We start from the raw sequence: 15932 nt of genomic DNA on the forward strand, positions 1-15932 counted from the left end.
ATCACCAAGTTCATGCAAATCATTTAAAAAAAAAAAAAAAGTCTTACAGACCACTTACACACATGTAGCTGAACACACAAAGTAGCCTATAAATATTTTTATTGAACATGGCTGCATGCAGTATCTGACACTTTCTCACTGCAGTTGATAAAAATAAATTGGTCAGTCGAACAGCCTCTCTCTCCCTCAGTCACACACACGTGTACACACACACACCTTAATCAATATTGTTTAACCTTGTGTGGAAAAAAATGCCAAGAACGTTAGGTAGTAAAAATAAATAATTGAAAAAAAAAATCAGTTTGATCATAAAATTAAAAAAAAGTTGTTGAGTATGACAACTCTTGTTCATGCATACTTAGTAGTTCATAATTGCCTACTACATTGAATGTCAATTCTGAGGCTGTTCTGTTATTCATTCATACACTTAAGAATATTTGTGTTCTGAGTTTATAAAAAACTTGTTCTATAAATAGTTCCTTTACTATTGTGATCAAAAACATTGAATTTCAATTTTGAGGCTGTTCTGTAAATAGTTTTCAAACAATAAATATAGCAACTTCTGATCAATCCATATGAATTTCAGACTTAATGTACTGATTTAAGCCCCTGCCATTTCGGGTTAAACCATGCCCACTTCTGGTTTAGGCCCCGTCCACTACGAGTACAGATACAGATAATTTAGTTGGTTGAACAGATACAGGTGTACTTGCTTGTCCCTACTTGGAACCCTGTTCTGCATCCTTCAAAACACCTGCCTTTTGAAAATTATTTCAGAGTCTGCATGAAAAAGAACATATCGCATGTTGTGCTGCATCCTGAGTCACTGAGGTTTGTCCTTAGGATTCAAAATAGTCTTTAGGCTTTAAAGGCTGTAATAGGCTTTAAAGCCGCCTCATACGCCTCGTATTACTGTCGCTCCAACCATTCGCATACACCAGCAGTCGAAAGACAGCGAGTGTCCATTCGGCCCCCTCTCAGTAGGTGTCGGCCAAATTCCAGGTGCCACACATGAACATCCAACACCTCCTGCTGGCCACTTAGCAAGGGTGGGGCTATTCGTGCTCCTGGCACGATAGTGGAGTGCAGATGACCACATGCAACAATAACTACATGCATAAAATAAAAATCACAGAACAAAGGAACACAGAGTGGGCCTTTTTTCTGTGAGCTGACAAGGTCTGCAGACAAAGGTGGGCGTATCCCTGCAACTTGCATCTGTTCAGATATCTGTGCTCGCAAGTCACAGCTGGAGAACACCTGTAGTAGCTTGTAGAATATAACCTCACATAATGTCACCGTGAGGCGCGGACGTCAACATGCTGTCCTCACGTGGAAATCAATTAAAACTCGTATCGTCTCAGTTGACCACCGTGTCAGCTCACCTCAACGCTGGACGCCACCGCAAGGTGTATGTATCTGTGGGGTTTCCTCACATTGTAGTAATTAAAGCACATATCACATTTGCAACTCGGTCACCAGCGGATCACTGTGTTGGTGACACGAGAGCCAGTTTTTCATGAGACGACCGCATCAGGTAATTCATGTAAAACATAAAAGGGAGAACAGTAATCCACATCATTTCATTACTTCCTGGTGTTCGTCTAGGCGGAGGCTAAGTCTGCTCTTTATAACAGGCATTAAGTATGATAAATTGTGGCGTTTCAAAAAATTTTTTGTTCCGCTACTGTGTGCCCGAGCGTGCACGAAACCGTTGCCACGGTCACATGCATGCCTGTCTGACAGTGTGTCCCTCCCGACAGCAGGTGGAATGTTTCGCGATTTCCCATTTTGTTTTTTGTTTGCGGATTTTCAAGCAGTGTCAGCTTTTTTTCGCCCAACTTTATGTTGTGTGTGTGTGTGTGTGTGAAGGGGCCCTTAATAAAATCCTGCACTAAATTAAGTTACAACGGACAACTTTAAATTTTAAACCACCACCAGAAGTTACATCTTTGGAATGTGGAAAAATTTCAGTTTAGTGTGAAAGTGACCTTCTTTTTGTTGCATTTTACTTGTGGTTGCAGCAACACAAAATGTACCACGTGGTCTCACTTAGTTCAGAAGACGCTAAGCTTTTTGATATCATCACAATGACTTGGTGGGCCCATCCACAGTTCTTTCAAATCTGTCTGGGTGGTTGCCATCCAGTAAAGAAAGAAATTTTTAGATTTACTGTATCTGGTGTGTCGTTTTAGTGGATACTTCATTAAAACTGTTGCCTTTTGTTGTTTTCCAGATTCTTGGGGATTTTTTGGTTCTTAAATTGACACAGAAACCGCAGCATCCACATTCAAGTGAAGGTATGTATTCAAAGGCACAGTTGGAGAAGCATTCCTCCTCTTTCCTCTCTCTACATCTGTTTTGACTGAATGACTCGAGAGTGCGTATTGCTGAATTAATTTAGTGTTGTACCATTAACTAAATCCAAAGGAAAGTGCGACCTTTCTACAGAGATTCTTCTCAATAGGCTATTTTAAAATCGAAACGAAGGGCTTGTTCGAATTTTGCCATTTCCAGCGTTAGCGTAAGCCCATGATTTCATTTCTTTGATGCGATTTTCTTCAAGACCTTTGGATGAGACCATTTCAGAAGAAGACACTTATTTATACAAATGCTGGTTTTTCAGTGTATGGACAACGGCAGAGTTTGGGAAGGTTCTATAAGTAGCTGACTGTACCTGGAGTTGAAGCCATTCTGTTTATCACTATTCCTTAAAGGGACCGTGGAATTTGATATCTGATGGCCGTTAATGGCTTATTGCGTCATACAGCTGGTGCTGTGTGAGTGTCTTCGTGCGCGTGTCATCTTCTCTGTGGAATTTCATTTTTGTAAATTTTCCTTGTTCAAATGATGGTAGCCAGCTGTTGCAAGGTTTGAAAAGTTTCCCATTAGTGCGTTATGGTTGATCTTGCAACAGAGTGGATGGCACCATATCGATCTTTCACTGGTCCTACCACAAAAGGCAGTCTTACTGTACAATTTCATAAGTTTCCCTAAAGATGTGCATTCCTCACACATCCTTCCAGGAATTTTCAATTCTGCAGTTGCCAGAATTCCTGTATATTCAAGCAATTAACACATCTGAGACCTTGCAGTTTTGTCAAGTTAAGGTGGGTCCCAATTCGGAAAAAGGGCAATCTCTATCACCAAATTCGCTTCTTTTTAGATATGCATCTATTTGAAATGTTTCATTCAGTGACATCTGCAAGTAGTCTTTCCATCATCAAGCTGCATAAAGGCACCACACCCGTTCAGCTATTGTCTCGACAAGGCTGTAGGGAGCTCCTTCACTTTATGTCTGTGGTAATCCATTTTTAATTTACATTTAATGAACTTTATAAACTTTTACCTGATGTGTAAATAAACCACAGGCTTTTGGAGTTGGTTTGCGGGTTCACAAGAACATTGACCACCTGGCAGTTATGCGTTACCTCAAGGCCTGTCTTTTCCTTGGACCCCTTACCAGGTGCTTATATATTTGCTCATATGCTGGGTGCGCATTTCAGACCTTGCTCCGTTTGGTCGTACAACATGCCTTTTTCGTGTTCAAAATAACATCCCACCTGGCAGTCTTTTTTTTTTTCTTTTTTTTTTTTTTTTACTTAAGACAAAGCCAGCATTTTACTGTCCTTTCTGGTTTTCCTTAAGCGGGAGTATTTTCAATCGTAAACATTGAGTGGAACGTCCGTGCCTGATTTTCGTCTTGTTCTGGAAATGTGCACTGACTTCATTGAACTGAAACTGATGTGCGTGGAATGAGTCATAAACACGATTACATGGTGGAACTCTCTGCTTGCGAAAATTTCCTGACTTTTTGAGCAACAATTTAAACTGAATTTTAGGAGAACTGGATTCTGGTGGAAATTTGAAAACTGTTCCAAAACAACAATTTCCTTTTTGGAAGAAAACTGGGAGGTAAACCGTGTTGAAAGCCCAGCATGCAAGTGTCAGAACGTGTAGGAATGGTTCCCCATTGAAATCAAAAGTGAAGAGGATAATTTTTCATCGATGCTTGTGAGTGACGTCTGTGCGGAGCTAGACGTCTTTTCCACACCGCTGTCTGAAGTGAAATTGTGGGCTAGCAATGCAAGGCTATCTCATCCAAATCTGTAATTTGCTTGTGTCGTGCTTCAGTTAAAAAAATATTTTTTATGCCGCATTTGCACTGTTTGATTTCTGATGTGATTTTTTTTTTTTTTTTTTTTGATTTGCAAGTTCTCCACTAAAAACCATTGTCTTCCAAGGAATTGATCAGTTCTCTTAACTCACATGTTGCAGGATTGTGGACAGCAATTTGAGACCGTTTTATGCAAACAAAGCGAACATTTTTGATCGTTTGAGACCTGTACAGGAGAGAAACCAGTTAACTGTGGGGATCGAATCATGTCTCGCCGAAGAAGCCACAGTCCATCACCAGGGAACTTTGCACGCAGCTGCAGCAGTAATGATCCTAGAGATTTGGAGAGAAGAATTTTTGTTGGAAACCTGCCAACGTCCGACATGGAAAAGAAGGATTTGTTGGACCTGTTCAGTCCATACGGGAAGATAATGGGTCAGTAATTAACACGATGCCAGCGATTTTATTTTAAGCATAATATTATTTAAACAGTCTCTGAATGTCACACTTCTTGTAGTCAACAATGGTAGGCATCTTAATAATTGAATTTTTAATTCATAATGTTTTAACTAATTTTAAATCTGGTAAGTGGGCGGATATCCACAATGTCTGAATATGATCTACCGCTTAAAATGTTCCTCTTTCAGGCGTTTCCATGTTTCGTGGGTATGGATTTGTACAATTTGAACGTGTTGAGGAAGCCGAAGCTGCAAAGGCGGCCCAAAGGGGTCGGTTGTATAAAGGTTATAAAATAGGTAAGCCTAAATTGCAGTAGGTGTGATTGTCTGGATACAAATGCTGAAAACCATGTTGGTATACAGCCAGCAAGCTCTGCTTGTAACTGAGCAAATGATGAGCTGCAAGTGAACGAAGCCCGTGTGCGCGTATATGCATTCAAACAAGGGCCTTCTGCACACAGTGATGTAATGTGTAACGATAACATACAATTCGTCCAAATAAAGATTTCAAGCCTGTCTGAATTTTCTACTTAAGCCTTTTTTCTTGAAAATGTTGTATATAAGTGCAGTAGATAATTATGGCCAAGCATTTAAAATGTCTTGTGAATTAATTTGTAAATGCCTGCTTTTATTTTTAAAAAATTTTTGCTACAGCGATTTTTAAATTCTGAACATTGAATGTGCGTTCGGAATTGGCCGAATTTTGTCACGTTTTTGGGGAACTCCTTCATTTCTTGTGTTGCTTAAATTCTGTCAGACACATTAGCGAAAACTCTTGATCACATACTACGTTTCCGTCTTCGTCCTGCTCGGAATTTTATTCTTGGACTAATAAAGCGCAATTTCATTTGGATCTTGGAATTGTTGGCGCGTCCACTCCATTTTGCGTTGACACATAAGCTGATTTCCATGTCACTGTCATGTTGAACGTTTGGATTGGTTTATTTTCAGATGTAAATATGGCCGTGGAGCGACGACAACCTAGACCTCAATCCCAGCAGAGCCCTCCACGAAGGTAAAGTAATGCGAAAAGGGTGTGAAGAGCTACCATCGCCTCTGAGTTGGCCAGTTAATATTTTGAAATTTGATTTTCTTCAGCTTCTCTTTGCACCTGTGGTGGAAAGAACTTGACAAAAAATAAAGTTCCAGTAGATGGGTTTATGACAGTGTGAATCACACATTTATTTAAAATTTGACAGGCGTTGAATAAAGCAAAGCGCTATAAAAATGTAATTTAAAGCGTCTTCTTCCCGTACTTGCCAGTATGTTCATTGTGTGATTTTATTTTGTTTGCACACGCCATCTCTCAGCTCTGTAATGTAACTGTGGGTAAAGGAAACAGCCTTACCTTCCCTTGTAAACATTCGGTAGGTACATTTCTTCGACATAGCAATGATCGCATTTATGTCTTAAAACCTGCCTCACTCTGACATCCATATTTCTGAATGCAAGCAAGGGAGATGGGAATATCTACACGACCAGTCCTTTTCTTCTTCGCAACTCGTGTCATGAAGTTTGATGTACTTACTAGTTTGGTATTGTTGATCTATTCCATACTTGTGTTGTGGCTGCTAATCCTGGCTCACAGCTAACTAGTTGCATATAGTTCTTGACTCTCAACTGTAAAGTAATCTTGAGGTGGTAGTGGCTTCATCCAACTCTTAACATCTACATATCCCTCTGGTCTCTTATACTACTATAAGACTACTTATGAACTAGCATTGAGGACTCTGAACACCTTTCTATATAGTTTAAAAACAAAGGGGTTGGATGCATTACAGGCAGCACGGTGACTTCATGTTTAGCATTGTTGCCTCACAGCAAGGTCATGGGGTCTATTCCCACCTGTGGAGTTTGCTTGTTCTCTCCATGTTAGCGTGGGTTTCCTCCGGATGCTTTGGCTCCCTCCCACATTTAAAGACATGCAGGTTATGTAAATTGGAAACTTTATAATTGCCCAGGTCTCCCTTGCAAAAGAGATCTTGATCTCAGTAGGACTAACCTGGTTCAATAAAGGTTAAATCTAAACTGTTGTCTGCGGTGTATGTGTGTAATGGTAAATCACAAGGAAAAATATCACATGCCAACAATTACTGCTTCAGCTTTTAATTAGACTGTTGCAGTGAAATAGCACAGTTAAAAAAAAAAAACTATACAGCGTCATCAAAGTCTTCCAATGAAATAGCACAGTTAAAAAAAAAAAAAAAAAACTATACAGTGTCAAAGTCTCCTAAAGCAAACACGCACGTCTGTTCCTTTAAAGTAGACCTGCATTGAAATAAATGTGGTCCGATTTCAGAAAGAAATAGCTATGTATTTATAAGACCCTTGTGAATGCAGTAAATTAAATCTGTAAGCCCAAATTTGTAATTCAGCTGAGAAATCTTCCTTTAAAAATGACAAATTTGCAGCTGAAATTTAGCCCTCTGTGAAAACAGTTTGTACAACCGTATCATTTTCATGACGTCAGGGACAAGACGACGCGCTCCCGCATTGAAATTGATTTTATCTGTTAGTAATGTTACTTATACACGTCCTGGTTTCAACATCCAAAAGTAAGCTGCAATGAATGTGAGATACAGATCTGTGTGCTAGATCAGCAAGGACATTGACAGCGGGCGCCGTTCTTCCTCTCCCGCTCTCTGCCTCCGCTACGCTCGCTGTTTTAATGTGAAGCGGCCGGTACACCTGTTGCTGCAAGGACAGACATCTTGCGGCAAAATCCACAGCACCGCATGTCTCGACAATTGGAGCCCCAGAGCTCCATGGACGCTGAGAGAGGTTTATATATTTTTAATAACTGGGATTCTTTGCGGGTCTCTCCTCCATATCCCGCGATGATACCGGAGGCGAAAGAGTAGATTTTCATTGCGACACCACTCAATCCAACGGGCGTATGAAAAAGTCCCCCAAAATAATTTTCAAGCACAAATAAAAGAAATGCGTACTCACCAAACGTGCCGCAAGACAATATGAAGTTTTAAAAAAAGTAGATCCTTCCGTATAAGACAAGAAAAAGGTGCAGATGCAAACTGACGTAAATCCACAAATTACAGTTGGCGCAACGCATGCTGGGAGAGGGTCTTGTCCGTGACGTCTTGGCAGCGTCCATGATGAGAGGGACAATTTGCGGAGGGCTAAATGTTAGCTGTAAATTTGTCATTTTCAAATGAAGATTTCTCCGTTGAATGACAGATCTGGGCTTGCAGATTTACTTTACTACATTCAGAAGGATCTCGTGTAAATGTAAGTCATTTTTTTTGTTCAAAAAATCTGACTGCATTTTTTTCAATGCCGGTCTCCTTTAATTTTAAAGTTGCATTTTTGGAAGTTTTATGCTATCATTTTAATATATGATAAATGTACTATTTAAAACATTCTGAAATTATTTCTGTTTGTATCAAGAAATTTTGAAAAGATATTAACACAGCAATAATATTGATACCGTGATAATTTTGACTGTAATTGTCAAATTTTCATACAGTTACATCTCTACTGTGACACTAACTATATATTTTATGAAGCTGAATGAATTTGCATCTGGTATTTTTGGATCAGTTCTGTTTTGCTTAGTTTGTTGTATTTAGGCCTGTCACAATAACAAATATTGTTGGATAATGTATAAATTAGAATATTATAAGAATATTATTGTCAACATTATTTTTCAGACCATTTTATGCCACAGATATAACATAATAATGAAAGTACATCCTTTCAAATGCTGGTTTTGCAGCTGTGTTGAATGGCTGCCTCTCTCTTTAATTATAAAACGAGTAGCACAGTGTGCAACATTTTGCGCTGTCTTGTTTATATTTACACCCTAAATAGCAAATTGATGGAGGGGTTCTCTCCACATCTGTCTGCAGTTTTTTGTTCCCACTTGGGAAAACTGGATGGGATGGTGATGTTTAGGGTGCATTTTCAACTTGGTTGAAAGTCGGCATACTGGTTCGCAGCGTCACTTGCTGGAATGTTGACGACAACAAATGCGCGTGTAAAGGGCCATATATCGAGGCCAGTAAAATGATCATGTTTATATATCAAACTATAAGTAGCTGTATCTATTATTGCAACAGACCTACTTGTATTACACCTCGCTTTTTTATTTGAAATTGTCTGCAAAGTGGACAATGAAATGGAAACCATTTTGAACTTAACTGCATGTACCCACAGATGTCAAACGAATGTTTGAAGTGTGCCTAGTGACTGAGCCTATCCTGGCATACACATTTTGAAGGGACACTTGGACAGGCCACTAGAATGTTGTTGGTTGAACACATGAACAAAATTACTCCCATGCATATGCTCAGTGAACATAGTCACCAGTTAGTCCAATTGACATGTTTTTGTACTTTGCGCTACGGTTCAGTTGTGCTTGCGAGCATTTCACCTACATTGTAACTTCAAATGTTAAACTGTGATGTGTTTTATGTCAAGCAAATGGATGAGTTGTAGGCAGTGGTGGGCACACTTCCGATAATCCGATAACAGATAATTATCGAAGATAATGTTTCCATTATCGGATTATCTTTTTAGATAACTTTAAAAACCATCATCGGAGTAATTATCTTCCGATGAATTGCCGGCCGATAACTTTTAGACCGATAACGTAGTAAACCAAGCTGAACAGTGAAAACCATGTTTAAAACTTAAGAGTAGTTGAGACCTACCTGTTAAAAGTTTCCTAATAAGTATATTGTTCTACCCTCTGCAAACAGAAGAGCTGTTTCCAGAAAAAAACTACTCTATCCTCTGTAAGCAAAGAACTGGTGATCGTGAGATGTTAAAGCTTGTTACTCCACTGCACGATGCAGGACGCGTGATTAACCTGAAACTCGGTCCAAAAAATTCTCACACGAATGAAAAATCATCTGAAAAATGGCCAAAACACACACAGTGTAAAGCCAACATTTATGTGTCAAGATAAGGCTTTTCAGAACTGACCAATTGTTAACCTTGTCCTTTGTTTTATCTATGTTTTTATTATTGCATTTTAACCTGTGAAGTGCTTTGTGACTTCTGTCTGTGAAAGGCACTATATAAATAAATTTACTTAGCTACTTACTAATATTGAGTGCACGTTTTACAACATCAAAAACGTGCGCGCACATCAAACATTCTCTCCACATGCAAAATATTTTGCAATGACAGTTCCAGGGCTCCGTAAAAATGCCTGTTTTTACAAATAAAAATGGAATATTTTACAAAAGCACATTTATCTTTAAACCAACACGTCACATTAACTTGTTGGTTTACATAATGAATGACTGAACCAATCAGTGTTTAGCAGAGGCACTTTTACCCAGAATGCTTTGCAGTCTGTTTGTTACAAAACCTCAGAATTAGTGCATTATTCAACATTAAAAGATATGTTATATTTTAACTTTGTACAAATGACAGAATTGACATTAATGGAGTTATTCTATCAGTATTTTCACAAAACCATAAGTTAGTATGACTTTATTTTTCAAGACCTCCGCCTGACCGGAGCATTAGGATTAGTAGAGAGCTCATTTTGTGGGTGCTCTCAGGATTCTTCTGTGCAGCTTCCTACATGGGGCAGCATGGTCAAACATGAAAATACTGGCTCATTCTTTGGGTCTTTTGTCGCTTTTGAAAGCATCAAAAGCGATCGTGTTAAAAGTCAATTTCAGCTTCTTGGTAATTGTAAATGTACCAGAGCCAATACTGGAATTTATTGGTTATCGATCATCTGTAATTTACGATACATTTTTGGGTGGCTTATCGGTTTATTTTTATCAAAGATAACTTTTCAGTTAGCTGATTGTCTGTTATCGAAGTTAATTTTTTGGTTATCTGTGCCCACCACTGGTTGTAGGTAATAACCATGTAATTCATGGTAAACTACATTCTTAAAGTATTCCATGCCTGCATTTTTTTTTCTCCATTTGTGAGTAGAATAGAAATGTTGACTTAATCCAATTATCTTAAAATAATGGCATCTTATTTGTGCAACTTATTAAAAGTGCTCTCATGTCCCTTCTGCGTAATTACTTGGTCAGTTTTGAATAGGCGGGCTAATCTAACATTTCTACCTTTTTCACATTGGAAGAATGACTTGCAGATGCCTCTTAACTTGAAAATGCTGACAGCATAAATAAGCAAGAGAGGGTGGGGTTGGGTTGAGGATGTCTGCTTTCTGTGCAAATTTGTCAGCATTATTTTAAATCTCTTCCGTTTTGGTGGCAGATTTATGCGCAAGACTTCACATTTACCACCAAAAAAGCGGTTTGTATTAATAATAAAATGGAGAAAAAATGGCAGGGAACATGCGCTGGTGCTGTGTGTTACACCACCTGCTAACTTGCTGAACTACTTCCACTCCTCACTGTAAACCACTCAAATGGACCTGCATTCCATCCTTGGTTCTACAGCCAACAATCTGCTTCAGACAGATTTACATGGTCTTCCTCTTCCACTTGGAAACATCCGCCATGCAATTGTGTTTTACAGGTGACACTCCATCATCGTAAAAGTAGTAAACCTTGTATGCCTCTCCTTATGTAACCGCTTATTTGACAAATTACAGGGGTACTCGAGGAGCTGACTGAACACCAGAAAACCAATAGGTCACTTCGGCATTGCAGCGTAAGAGAATTTTCACGCAAACTATTATGTAATGGATCACTGGACTCTTAAAAGAGCTAAAGTGTCAGAACCACTTTCTGGGTAGAGTTCCATCTCCAAAGTTCCATTATCCTATTGTCTGTTGGAAATGAGATGAGGTATATGTATAAATATTATAAAATAACTGGTTCTGTTTCTTTGCCTTTGAAACCTAACATTGCGTTTGTATACTTACTCTACAACCAGGGTGTGTGGGTGGATTCAGCACTAAGTAGCAGTTGACCTGGCAATGTAATACACCGATCGCTCTCAAACCCTCTCCCCAAATTCTGACTAACCTACACATTTTCCATCTCTCCCTGCTCTGCCCCAAGCTAATGACCTCATCAGGACTGGGTTGGGAACCACTGTAATAAACAGAACTTATTCAAAAACCTGGTTGGTTTCGTTATCCCAGCTTGGTATTTTCAGTAGACCGTTGTTGCATTGTTTGGCACGTGCGTGGTAAGTACTTCGGAAGTCGTTCACGTGGGTGCAAAGCATTAAGTGAGCAGTTGTAGGACATGCGTGCGCTACGTAAATTACACTGGCATGGCTGAATCTGTGGATAACACTGAGCAATTGTCCGTAACTTGTTCAAAGAAGGGTGTGTGGTTGTAACAGTGGTACAACAATGGTCATTTTTGCCCATCTTTCTGATTAGTAATGCACACTTCACACTGCACTGTTGCAATCTTGGAATAACGATTTTTCCCCAAGCTGATAGCGGAAATGGGACTTGATGCTTTATGCACCACTGAACATGCACATTCAGTTTGTAACATCAGTCTATTGCACAGAGCTGGTGCATATAAAACAAATGCTCTGTCTCGTTGTGCGCTAGATGCTAACATTAGCATCCTTTTCTCTGGACCCATAGTGTGGGGAAATTTTCTGCTGTAAACTCTTAACGGTGGCGTGTGACAATGCATGTATGTAGCGTAATGCAGCAGCAGTGGTGGTAGCTGTTGTCCTTCTGAGATTTATGTATATCCAGAATGTTACAGGGAAAATGGCTGAAGTGATTGGCGGTTCTTGCCTTTGACAGTGTCCTACAACATGTCAAACTGTAAAGGGGTGATCTCAAATTTGTTCCGTGAAGCGCTGTGAGAGTGCAGGCTTAAATAATCAGACGGTGGTTGGGAATGAAAACTTACATCATCTTGGCTGTTCATGAGACAAGGTTGAGACAAATACCCTACAGTGACCTGACCAACCACACAGCCTGAAATGTGAAGCGGTGTCTAACTCTGAAGGTGACTTTACAAAACCTTTCATGTCTTAAAGATGCCAATATTAATGTGGCTGGTGAAGTTACACAAGCTCAAGTTTTTGAAAGTTTGAGTTATTAGACAGTGGAGCCTGATGCTGCTTTCGGTATGGAATTGGAACACGCAGGTTTTAATATGCAAAGTTGGATTGTGTTCTGCACAGTGTGCCAACATTGATCATTCTGGAAAAGAACCTGGACCATATCAGAAGTCTGCTATTGTGCAAGACCTCTGGAACTGCACAGACTGTTGTTCAAATTCCAAACCTTTTGTATGTTATGGAGAAATTAATCCTGGGCCTCAGAGAATGTTGTTTGAGTTTCCTAGGCAGTGAAAACATCAGCTAGAGGGGTACCACAACAATCTGTGAATGGTGGCCAAATTCAGGAGCGCAAAATCTTGCAAGTTTGTTCACCTTTTAATACAGTGTGTAATCGATGAAATTCCTACTTAAAACTACTGGGGCTGTTAAATGTGCAAATGTGAGTTTTCCCAATAAACTTGGGTTTACATTCTTTATTTAAAGCCACAAGTGTACCATGTCTTTACACCTCTGCCTCTGACCTTTTTTGATTGGTAATTGACCTAAGCTCTTAACAGTTGTACTAACTGGTCACTTTTCTCTCAGGGCCCCATATGGTGGCTTTGGGGAGAGACAGGGCCGCCCTCGGTCCCGTTCTCCCAATTATGGACGCAATGGACGAGATTCCAGAGAGGCCCGCGATTCACGCGAACCAAGGGATGCGAGGGAGCCGAGGGATGCAAGAGATGTGAGAGACCCAAGGGAGCCCAGGGACCGTGATTTCCGGTACCGTGGTTCAGAGAGCAGGGAGAAGGATTTCAGAGGTGACCCACGAGATCCAGCACTTAGGTGAGTGCCTAAACCAGACCCATTGGACCAAATCTCTAAACAGGTAAAGCTCCACTGCTGTTACATAGTAATTTATTTGCCTGGAATTTCCTTATTGTAGAGAGGAGTATGACCGATACTACCGAAACAGTGTCGAAGAATATTACCGGCGGAAGGACGAGCCCTTCATAGACCCATTTAGAGATCCATGGGATGGACGCCGTGAACCAGAGGGTATGTAATCCATTAAAACGATTTCTACTCTTTACTGATTATCAGATAAAATTCATGATTAGTTAAATTTTTTGTTTGGCTGTAAGAGTTATTGTTAAAATAAAACAAAATTTTCAAGGCTGCAATCCAGCAGGATGATGCTGTGTTCACATGTTGGCTGTAGGCAGCAGACTGTAAAATAGAGCTTCCATTATTTTTAATGAGATTGATGGAAAATTCCACCATCTCTGGTTGTGTGAGTGGCAACTGCACACTGTGACACCATGAAAAGTTGTGTATTTTCTCTTTCAAATATGTTTATTGGGAAACTAGTCACACAACAGAGAAATTAATACTCGATAGTTGTTTCCTTTCTTATTTTAACAGAAAGCAAGAAAAAGTAATCCCTGTCAAAAATAACTACTAACAGAAACCTGCATCAACAAGGAAGACAAAACAAAAAGGGAAGATGGAAGAAAATAAATAATAAAAAGATTCCCCCCCCCCCCCCCCCCAAAGGAGTGCATTCAATTCAGTCTTACTCCTCCTCGAGATGAGAGACCAGTGGCTGCCAGATCTTATCAAAGTTCTTCAATTTGTCCTTCAGAATAAATCTAATTCTCTCCAGATGTAAGGTGTTTGTCAACTCAGTCAGCCATTGTTTGAAGGAAGGCACCTCTTTCTTTTTCCAGTTTAGTAGGATGAATTTTTTTGGCTGTTATAAGGCCATAAGCCAGGGGGTGCTTTTGTGCAAGATTTAGCAGTTAACAGTTTTGAAGTTTGGGGCATAGAGCAAAACTATGTGATAGGGTAGCCTCCATGGACTTGCATTTCTCGCACAGAGGAGAGACCTCAGGGAATATTTTATGTAGCTTCGTTTTGGAATAATGTAATCTGTGCAGTATTTTGAATTGAATTAAACAGTGTTGCGCATTTATAGAACATTCATGTATGTGCTCTACACTCTTCCCACACACTGGGAGGTATCAGGGCTCCTAACTCTCTTTCCCAGTCCTCCTTTATCTTGTCCATCTTTGGAAGACACATGATTTGTAGTGTTTCATATAGTTGCGAGATTATGGTAACGTAGGTTGGGGAACAGATTAAATAAATTCTCTATCCTGTCTGGGTTTGCCTTCTTAAAATATCAAAAGATGATTCCTTGGCAAATTATATCTTTCTTGGAGATGGTGGAAAGATGCAAAACTCCCTTCTATGTAAAGGTTACCCACGCCACCGATCCCTAATCGCTTCCACATGGTAAAGGTTACATCCAGAATAGGTTATTCTGTTTGATGCTATTCTGAGAAGTAACTGTTGGAGCCAGTCTTGATCCTGAACTTGCACTGGTAATAATTTGCTTTTGCCCCAGTTAATCTTGTACCCTGAGGAACTGCTAAACAGAAGAAACATTTTCAAAATTGAAGGAATTGTAATCCTAGGCTGAGTGACAAATTACAAAATATCATCGTACAATAAAATCTTATTCCTGGTGTATTCTGTATTATAGCCATGTATGTCTAGATGTGAGCAGATAGTCTCGGCCAGTGGTTCTATGGCTAAGGCGAACAGCAGAGGGCTAAGTGGGCAACCCTGCTTCGTACCCCTGCCCAGCAGAAAAGGCCCAGAAAGAGTTTTATTAGTAAGTATTCTGGCACGGGGGCTATTGTATAAGAGTTTAATCCAGGAGACAAATTTATCACCACAATTGAGCTTCTGCAAGACCGAAAATAAGTATGCCCACTCGACCCAGTCAAACGCTTTCTCAGTGTCCAAACTCAGGATAATCAGGTCTTTTTGGGGAAGTCTAGAAGAGTTCATGATGTTTAAAAGACATCAAAAATTGTGGAAGGAATCCTTTGTGGGATAAATCCAGTTTGGTCTGGGTGAATCAGCTTGCACATAAATGCATCAAGTCTGTCTTTCCCTTTTTTGGGGAGGAGGGTGATATGGCTTTGGTCAGTGTCTGAGGCAGAACTCCCTCATGGTAGGACTGACTGTACTTTTTATGAAGATATGGGACCAATCATCCCCCAAACCTTTTATAAATCTCATTTCTGAGTCCGTCAGGGCCAGGACTTCTACCATTTTTCATTGAACCAATAGTGTCTAAGTCTTTACAGGTGATATCTACCTCTAGGGCACTGTGGTCCGCTTGACTCAGTGATGGAAGATCACAGTTATCTAGAAAGGTCTGCATTGTTTCCCCTACAAAATTTCAGAAGTGTGTAGAGTTTCATAAAACTGTCTGAATCTGTCATTAATATCCCTGGGAGATGTAAGGATATTGCCAGAACCTGAATTAATTTTATGGATAGTCCTGACATTTTCAAATTTTTGTAATTGTCTTGCCAACAATTTATGTGGCTTATCACCAAATTCAAAATGTTGCTGTT

At 39.8% G+C, this 15932-nt stretch overlaps 1 protein-coding gene across 1 annotated transcript in view; it reads left to right on the forward strand.

Moving 5' to 3' along the window:
- ncoa5 (nuclear receptor coactivator 5) overlaps nucleotides 1-15932 on the forward strand; it is a 65061-nt gene that overhangs the window by 17136 nt on the left and 31993 nt on the right. The window contains 6 exon segments of the mRNA XM_034167549.1: nucleotides 2237-2300; nucleotides 4352-4552; nucleotides 4765-4872; nucleotides 5527-5590; nucleotides 13102-13344; nucleotides 13445-13557. Coding sequence (XP_034023440.1) covers nucleotides 2237-2300; nucleotides 4352-4552; nucleotides 4765-4872; nucleotides 5527-5590; nucleotides 13102-13344; nucleotides 13445-13557 — 793 coding nt within the window.

The sequence above is a fragment of the Thalassophryne amazonica genome, chromosome 3 (assembly GCF_902500255.1).
Source record: "Thalassophryne amazonica chromosome 3, fThaAma1.1, whole genome shotgun sequence".
NCBI classification, from domain to species: domain Eukaryota; kingdom Metazoa; phylum Chordata; class Actinopteri; order Batrachoidiformes; family Batrachoididae; genus Thalassophryne; species Thalassophryne amazonica.